Here is a 9,702-nt window from a genome sequence, read left to right as displayed (position 1 = left end):
GTCCACTGGAGAAAGACATCGAGCTCCTGGATCATGTGTATGACTCTGGGTTGTCCACTGGAGAAAGACATCGAGCTCCTGGATCATGTGCATGACTCTGGGTTGTCCACTGGAGAAAGACATCGAGCTCCTGGATCATGTGTATGACTCTGGGTTGTCCACTGGAGAAAGACATCGAGCTCCTGGATCATGTGCATGACTCTGGGTTGTCCACTGGAGAAAGACATCGAGGTCCTGGATCATGTGCATGACTCTGGGTTGTCCACTGGAGAAAGACATCGAGCTCCTGGATCATGTTCATGACTCTGGGTTGTCCACTGGAGAAAGACATCGAGCTCCTGGATCATGTGCATGACTCTGGGTTGTCCACTGGAGAAAGACATCGAGCTCTGGGATCATGTGCATGACTCTGGGTTGTCCACTGGAGAAAGACATCGAGATCTGGGATCATGTGCATGACTCTGGGTTGTCCACTGGAGAAAGACATCGAGCTCCTGGATCATGTGCATGACTCTGGGTTGTCCACGTGAGAAAGACATTGAGCTCCTGGATCATGTGCATGACTCTGGGTTGTCCACTGGAGAAAGACATTGAGCTCCTGGATCATGTGCATGACTCTGGGTTGTCCACTTGAGAAAGACATTGAGCTCCTGGATCATGTGCATGACTCTGGGTTTTCCACTGGAGAAAGACATTGAGCTCCTGGATCATGTTCATGACTCTGGGTTGTCCACTGGAGAAAGACATCGAGCTCTGGGATCATGTGCATGACTCTGGGTTGTCCACTGGAGAAAGACATCGAGCTCTGGGATCATGTGCATGACTCTGGGTTGTCCACTGGAGAAAGACATCGAGCTCCTGGATCATGTGCATGACTCTGGGTTGTCCACTGGAGAAAGACATCGAGTGCCTGGATCATGTGCATGACTCTGGGTTGTCCACTGGAGAAAGACACCGAGTGCCTGGATCATGTGCATGACTCTGGGTTGTCCACTGGAGAAAGACATCGAGTGCCTGGATCATGTGCATGACTCTGGGTTGTCCACTGGAGAAAGACATCGAGTGCCTGGATCATGTGCATGACTCTGGGTTGTCCACTGAGCACTCTCTCTGTTTTGGATGCTCTGATGATAATGAATCCTAAACACAGACCATCTTGTCGAGTTCATCCTGAAAAGAAAATAGTAACACAGATCACAATCATTGTCAAGCAGGCCTGATATTGATTCTATACTTCTTGTTGTTGTTGTTGTTGTTAAAAACATGTTTTATTTATTTTTTGAAAGTAGGCCTCTTTATAACTTGTTCAAATACGCCTTCTAGTGGTTGTTTGAATTACTTTATCTTTAAGACATAAATCTATATGGTCATGGTTAAAATGACAAAAAGTTGGCAAGGTCATTTACGTCTTTATTAACGGCTTCTGCCAGTACACATTTTGAAAGTATTTCTGTATTTCTGTACAGAGTGTTGGCAGTACGGAAAAAGTCCATCTAAACTCACCTAAAATGAGCACCGTGCAGTGTCAAATCAAACACTATATGACATGTTTATTTCATTATATTTATGAAATGTATCTGCTTTATTTACTATAGTAGGCCAGCAAACATTCAACTAAATGTATTCAATGGCTAGACATTTACATTTCAGAATTCACGGGGCCAATTAGCAAAGACGTTGATGTGGCTGTTGATGGTCGGGTTGTCATGTATGTTGCGATGGAGAAAACGTTGAAAGTCTGGGATTACAACATTTTCTGTGCCCCAATGAGAAATGTTCTCTTTTTCATGGGTCCCTGTTAAAACACAACACAAACTAGACAAACACAGGATATTAAAACGCAAATAAAACATTCAATAAAATTAACCATTACATAAACACACATGTATACATACAATATGAGATACAATTATATAAAACAAGTGCATCGGCACTGCGGGTAGTCCTTGACCAGTTCTTTCAAATCAGTGAAAGGCATAAAATGGTTTAAAGCAAAGTGTATCACCCCTGACAACCCTTGGGCAGCCGCCTGATCTCTCCACAGCCTCCATGAAGTAACCTCCAACAACTTTTGGGTCACTTCTTGCGTCCAGCCAGATGATTTTACGAGAGAACCCATCAAAGAATCCATTGATACGTACACCAAACGGCTTCAATTTGTCCAAATGCCAAATATAATTTGGCCCTTTTGCAAAATAGCTCCGTCGATAGAGACGTAAGGTTGCTCCGAGTTCAACGCCCCTGGGGTCTAGCTCCTTTAGAATTAAGCGGACGTCTTTTCTCACATGCAGTCTGTTCTTTTTGCATTTAGTGAACATCCATCTATAACCGTGGAGTTGTCCAGACCCCTGCAATTGTTATCAGATAAAAGAAATCACCTGGGTTTATTGTTTGCGTTGATAGAAATAACAAGATTTCAAAATCAGTTTTTCAGAGATGATGTAACGGTGCCTTCCAGCAAGCATACGTGTAATGTTCTTGTAATGAAGTCCAACGTTGAAATAAAACTCAATATGATCAATTGTTCTAAATACAAGCTCACTCTTGAGGTACCAGTGGCCTACGCAGCCGTTTGTGTAGAGCCCACATGAGGCTCTACAAGCCGGCACGACTTTACTACTGACTTAATGCGGGACATTCCAGGCAAACATCTCTATGAAGACACGAGCATGCAGTAAAATAATTTACCATTGTAATATCCTGCTGCTTCTTCTGAATTCATATCACTTTCTGAACCCTTTAAGCCTGCATTTTTTACATTATCTGGAGTCTGCCCTGCTCTAACAAGACTAAATGTCATCGCTGACAAAACCTATTAAGCCACATTACGTAATATTCTTTTGAAATTATCTTGGGAAATGCATTTTTATTCTTCACGACCTGAAAATACATAATTACAGCTGCACGAGTCTTTGTGCTGCTTTGAAACAAATGCAACCCTGAATCTACCTCCCAATTAACAATCATCAAATTATATTATTGCAAACAAGAAATGTGCATAAAAAGTGCCCGTAAATGTTGGTTCAAGTTAAACGTAGAGCAAAAATGTGAAAATACCTTTTTTTTTAGAATTAGGGTCACACATCTTTTTTTAAAGACAATCTTATAATCAGGATTAATTAAACGATGGAGAATAAAGGGAACAATAAAGAATACTGATAAAACCTCAAAAAATACACTCTATATTCTAAATCTGGGTAACCATCTACTGTCACCCTCTAAAGCAAACAATCAGATATTTAGCTTGTAGAAATACCTTATTAGCAGTATACATTCATTGAATAAAAAAAATAAAGATAGTTCCTCTATACTGAACTTACAAAGTGAACCTATAATGAAAGATACATCCGGGAAAGAATTTAGACACATTTCAGCAGGTTTTGAAATACAGATTGCACAGTTTGTGAGCTTTTAACATACAGGAATTTTGAAGCACTTTGTGGGTTAGTGTTGAATCAAAAGCCCTTTTTTCTAATTGCCTACAAACCATTACATTATGTCTTTAACAATGAAACAGCTGCACAGCCCGGGCTATGAGTCCTCTGCATACGGGACATTTCTTGGGCTGGGGTAAAGCTCTGTAGCACTGCAGACAGGCGCACACGTGTCCGCACTCCAGGAAAACGCAATCGCGCCCCCGACTCAGACACACCGTGCAGGCCGCGGGCGAAACGTTGCTCTCGTCCGAGGGCAAACCGTTGCTCTCGTCCGATTCCTGCCCCTGCGACCTCTGCCTCTGCCGCTCGTTGAACTCGTCCATCGCTCTCTGGTTTCGCTCGCTCTGCCGGTAGTGCGCGTACTTCTTCCTCAAGATGTAAACCAAGGTCGAGCACTCGGCCACACCCAAAAGAATTGCGATGAACTTCAAAAACTGAACTCTAGACTCTTCTTTCCTAAGCAACGTGTCGTAATCCAAGTGGCCGAGAAAGTAAGAGTAGTCTTCCTTGGGCGGCAGTAGCTTGATAACGTTGTTGTCGAGAACAAGCTTGCCAACGCCGGTAAGGCTTCCTCCGACCTGTAGCATCGCCTCTGTCTCCAGGATGCCTTTCAGTCTCTCTCCAGTGATTAAGTCTTTGCTTTTGGGGTGAAACCTCTGGTAGGTGGTCTCCAGTTTGACCTCCAGGGGGCATTCGACTCGCACGAAGACGTTCTCGTCCAGTGAGCCGATGGCGAAGGGGACGGAGTTGGTGTGCTGGTGGATCACTTTCTCTGTGTCCCTCCTGCCAGGAAGTAATAAAGAAAAATATTTAGAGGTATTTTTTTTTATTTGTTTATGCTAGTATACTGTACGTAGGCATGGGCGATATTGACAAAAATGTAAATATATTGACATTTTTGCAATATTATGGACAGTATTTTAACGAGGCATCGGGATTATGTCTGCAAATGTTCCTGATGAAATGAACCACAAAAGAGCATAAATATCCCTTTATACCCACGTTTGGAAGATGACACAGATTGACGTTTCTCTGTTTGAAGTTGTTTTTTAAATAAGTTAAAATAACAAACGATTCACTTGATATTAAAATTTTGCATATCTCGTAAACAATTGAGTTATACATTGTTTGATAAACTGCACCAATAACTGTGTAGATTTTTCTTAAAGGTGCACTATGTAAGCGTTCTTTAAAGGGGCTGTACTCGATGTTTAATGTCAAATCTGTATTTCCCCAGTACAGATGTATTGTAAAAGCAGCTCTTAGGGTGAAAATGAGACCGCTGTGTGCTGTCGCCATCTAATCATAGAGCGCTTTATTCTCAGCGAAACAGCAAGTGCGCCATTAGCATGCTAATGTTTGTTAGCTTTACAGTGACGGTAAACTCTACTCGGGCCTGTGAAAGTAGTGGAAATAGAAATAACGTTAGACCAATGCAAACTGTTTCATGTTTATTCATCTTACTCTTATCTCTTCTTTCTAACAAGCAAATATGAAATGACTCGTGTGACCCGGGCAGGAGGAAGATCACAGTGGGGTTTTACTGAGCTGGACCTCTCGGGATATTTATGGCACACTCACAGATAAATACAGTATATCACCAATTTAAACAATACTCCAAGACTAATATCGCAAACCTAAAGGTGCACTGTGATGGAAAGTAGCACATTTCAAGAGTAACACATTTGTACGAGGTCTCTGACAAATAAAGAATAAACTAAACCGTGTAACCTTCCTGATGGAGGGTTGTGCCACCTGCTTGTCTCCATGCCTAGAATGTTCCACAGATTGGCATTAAAACGTATCTATTTTGCTAAAAAAAAAAGGTACTACGATCACATGATAGAGCTAAAAATAAATCATAATATTGTGTCATCAAAAACAGACCTGGAGTTGTGTTTAGCTTCATCACTTATTTAATTTCTACTGTTTACGAGCTAATCATCTAAAACTTAGGTTCAAATTTCCCAGTATTGTGAATCCATAAATCATTGCCAGATTCTTTAGGAGCACTTCTGACGTCAGACTGCCAGAGTACCCAAGAGAAAGTTTAAAGGCCAAATATTCATAAAAATAAGATATAATAAGCTGAAGTGTTAAGTGTGCCGTGTTGCTCGTACCAGAGGCGAGTGTAGCGAGCCCTCTTACTCTCCGTCAACGTCAGGCGCTGGATCACTCCTTCGCAGTTGTCGACAAACTGGCTGTTCAGGGTTTCTTCCGCAGCCTTCACTGGACCTGACATGTAACACAAGTCATGTTATAATGTAAGAAAAAACAAACGACAACGCGATCATCTGTAACGCATAGGAAGAAGGCGCTGTGCTCACCCTCGACAACGGCGTAAGGGACACATCCGGCCGGGGTTTCAGCCAAAATCTGCTTCAAGTCCTGGTCAATGGACACCTTTGTTGCTTCCTGTTAAAACATAGATGACAGGTTGAGTCAAAACCTGCACGGATATATTGAAAAAGCAGCTCTTAAAATGAGATCGATGTGTGTCTGCATTTAATTATAGAGCGTTTTATTGTCCAGAAAGCAGAATCTGTTAACATTCTATTTTTTTTGGTTGTTTCTTTTATATCAGACAAATGGTAAGAGATGATGTAATTATCATGACATATTCTGGCGAAAACTTCTGCCTTTGAACTGTTGTTCCTAGGCGTGGTCAACCTGATGGACATTGGGCTGACCACGCCCTGTGCTGGCCGCTGATGGTTGTCGTTGGAGACGCGTGCCCCGTGCTCCTTCGTCTCAATTCATTGTTCAGATTGTTCAGCTCTTAAGGCACGTCACACCAACCGTCGTGTGAGGTTTTCCCCGAAACATCTCAAGGTAATTACATCATCTCTTACCATTTGTCTGATATGATAAGAAAAGATGATATTCTTAATCTGTGATAATCGTTTTACTGTGACGACAAAACTCGAGAACGAGTCGTGAACAGAGCTCATAAAGTCATCTCAGTGAATAATAAGGGTGCTCAGAACGCAGAAAGTGAAAGTGATACATGTGGACCGCTGCAAAAAATCAACGAGCGGTTTTAAATCAACTAGTTCTGTTTTGAAGTTTTCCCGACAGTAAAACTCAAAGGAGTCAAAAATCTTCCTGAAATATTGTTCATTGAAAATAACTTGTTGTTCCAAGTAAAGGTGGGCAATATGTTGTTTATTGTGGTTATTGTGGTTGTGGTCCCCATTAGCACAGTCTTGTCTTTCCTATTCTTCTGGTCCACACATGGGCTCGTCAACATTAAAGATAATGTTCAAATACGACAACAAAATTCATAACTCATTTGAAGATGTGCAAAATGAATAAAGTATATCATCTTTAAAAGGAAAGCTTTATGTAGCTGCAAACAGAGCTGAAAATATGAACTTGCAGAGTCATCTTAAACACATATTCCAGAGTAAAATAAAGATTGTGATATGAAACGTGTATGTTCTGACCTTGAGTCTGTCAGCAATGGTGGCCCTGTTCCTGTAGATTGAATAAAACACTGCAGTGAGGGCTGAAGTCGAGGCCAAAGCCACAAACTGAGCCATCCCACTGCTCAGATTCATCCTGTCAGGCCGGAAAACACAAGAAAACACATGTTACAGGCCATTTTATGGAATTCAGTGTTCATTCAATTATCCATGTTCAAGTCCGTCAACAATTGTAAGGTTGATTTAATGTTTCCATTTATAAAGGCGACTACAACGGCCTCCCATAGTCTGGCCCCTAAAGCCTAAAACAAGCTGATAATAAATTGGAAAATCCAAAAAAAATTCCAAAACTATAGAAGAAACAAAACATTCCTGAGAACTGCAACTACAAAAACTTCTAAAAGTACTATGAATTACTCTTAAACTGTAAAAAAGACACAGAAATAATATAAAACACTAAAAAGGGCATCGTACTCAAAGAAACAATACAAACCACAAAAGCTCAATCACCTGTAATACTGTAAAAAAATGACTACTTGCAGAGGAAAAAACAGGAATGACCAGAAACTACGCTTAAAAGACCTGGGGAAAAAATATCAATAACACAAAAATGACCTTTGGTGTTTCTTCTTCTTCTTCTTCTTCTTCTTCTTCTTCTTCTTCTTCTTCTTCTTCTTCTTCTTCTTCTTCTTCTTCTTCTTCTTCTTCTTCTTCTTCTTCTTCTTCTTCTTCTTCTTCTTCTTCTTCTTCTTCTTCTTCTTCTTCTTCTTCTTCTTCTTCTTCTTCTTCTTCTTCTTCTTCTTCTTCTTCTTCTTCTTCTTCTTCTTCTTCTTCTTCTTCTTCTTCTTCTTCTTCTTCTTCTTCTTCTTCTTCTTCTTCTTCTTCTTCTTCTTCGGTGACCGCCGCTTACTATAGTTGTACTTCTTCTTCTTTGGTTGTTGTTGTTGTTGTTGTTGTTGTATGGCGGTTGGTATCGAAGTGTTACATTACCGCCAGACTTTTTGTTGTTGCTGTTGTTGTTTTGTTGTTTTATGGCGGTTGGCATCCAAGTATTGCATTACCGCCAGACTTTAATCCTCAGACTTTCTTGTTGTTGTTTTATTTCTTCGACTTTGTTGTTGTTGTTGTTGTTTTATGGCGGTTGGCATCCGAGTGTTGCATTACCGCCAGACTTTATTCCTCAGACGTTTCGTAGTTGTTGTTGTTGTTGTTGGTGGTGTTTTATGGCGGTTGGCATCCGAGTGTTGCATTACCGCCAGACTTTATTCCTCAGACTTTGTCGTAGTCGTTAAAAGTTCTTCTTCCATTGCTTTGGTATTATAAAGCCCATGAGGTCATGAGATGTCTTTGTTATTGTATCCTATAGAAGTTGTTGTTGTTGTTGTTTTATGGCGGTTGGCATCCAAGTGTTGCATTACCGCCAGACTTTATTCCTCAGACTTTGTCGTAGTCCTCAGACTCTGTCGTAGACCATAAAAGTACTCCTTCCATTGCTTTGTTGTTACAAAGCCCATGAGGTCATGATATGTCTTTGTGACTAGAATAGTTGTTGTTTCAGAGACCAACCGGCTTTATTCCAGGGAGACTCTTCTTCATCTTCCTCTCCTTCTTTGACGTTCGGTGCTTCCACCGTACAGCTTTATTCTTCAGGCTTCATTCTATAGGCTTTAATATGTCCACTGATGTCGCTGCTTGGTAGCCGTGCGTCTACGAGACTGGGCGAGGACAGGAGACCACCCCCACCCCCATCTCGTCACTCTGATCACTCTGACTCCCCACAAGCAGACCCCCATCACTCCGACTCCCATTTAGCGCCTTTAGCCTGTTTTCTATATCTGCCCAATCAAGCTCCTTTGTTCCAAGGAATCTCCCTGCAGCTTTAGCAATGATCCTGATCCTTTCAGTTCTGCTTTGAGTCTGAGCAGCACAGTTTACAACATCCACCATAAAGAGTACAAAATCCTCTCTATCCACAACCAGGGTATTCTCATTAATTCTGGAACCTGCACACTTGGGACCTCCACTCTTGAAACCTTCACACTTCTTGGGAGCCACGCTGGCCTTTCTCATTTCGCCCTGGCTGGGAGCAGCGCTGGCTCCTCTCTCTGTATTTACTCTAAACTCGTTACTTGAAACTTTCTTGACTGCATCTGCATAGGATATACCTTGAGAGACCTTTATTTTCTGCACCTCAGCAGCTCTTTTGCTAAACCTGCATCCCCCGTAGGCAGAGCTATGTTCTTCCCCACAGTTACAGCACTTCAGTTTTGCACCCACGTCACACTTCCCATACTCATGATCTCCTGCACATTTACCACATCTTTGCCTCCCTCTACAAACCGCTGCAATATGCCCAAAGCGCTGGCACTTAAAGCAACGCAGGGGCGGCGGAACATACGGCCTGACGCTATAGCACATGTACCCAATGAACACCTTACTAGGCAGGCACCTCCCTTCAAGTGTTACCATTACCGACAAGCTGTCACATCTTACCCCAAACCGGGTCACCTTCAAACGCCTAGCGTCCACCACCGTAACTCCAGTCAAATTCTCCTTAACTTCATCCACAGACGTCGCCGTAGGGACACCTACGATAACTCCTCTGACCGTGTTTCTTTCAGCATTAGACACAAGAATGTCCTTTCCACCCAGACGTTTAGTTCCAATCGCCTTCCGTTGCTGAGCCGCGTCCTTGCACACGACCAGCAGCGAGCCATCTCTAAGGACACTCGCACTCTTGATCACTCCCACAGCTACAGTTAGGCTCTTTGACAATGCCACTGAATTCCACTCCTTAAAGGATGCACTATCCTGTGCAAGCTTTATGATCACCTTACAGT

General features: G+C 42.1%; 1 protein-coding gene across 1 annotated transcript; it reads right to left on the bottom strand.

Moving 5' to 3' along the window:
* Positions 1-3,502: 3,502 nt before the first annotated feature.
* LOC140360407 (mitochondrial ubiquitin ligase activator of NFKB 1-like) lies at positions 3,503-7,002 on the bottom strand. The gene is made up of 4 exons (XM_072445614.1): positions 6,884-7,002; positions 5,765-5,852; positions 5,558-5,672; positions 3,503-4,220 (listed from the first exon to the last, which is right to left on the bottom strand). Exons 1-4 carry the CDS (start codon positions 6,995-6,997, stop codon positions 3,503-3,505), a joined length of 1,035 nt encoding a protein of 344 aa, XP_072301715.1. The 5' UTR covers positions 6,998-7,002.
* Between the last annotated feature and the right edge of the window lie 2,700 nt (positions 7,003-9,702).

The sequence above is a fragment of the Eucyclogobius newberryi genome, unplaced genomic scaffold (genome assembly GCF_026437365.1).
Source record: "Eucyclogobius newberryi isolate DKJ021-1_F unplaced genomic scaffold, fEucNew1.0.hap1 SCAF_15, whole genome shotgun sequence".
NCBI lineage: Eukaryota > Metazoa > Chordata > Actinopteri > Gobiiformes > Gobiidae > Eucyclogobius > Eucyclogobius newberryi.
Note: the sequence above shows the minus strand (reverse complement) of the source record. Positions and strands in the feature narration are given on the sequence as shown.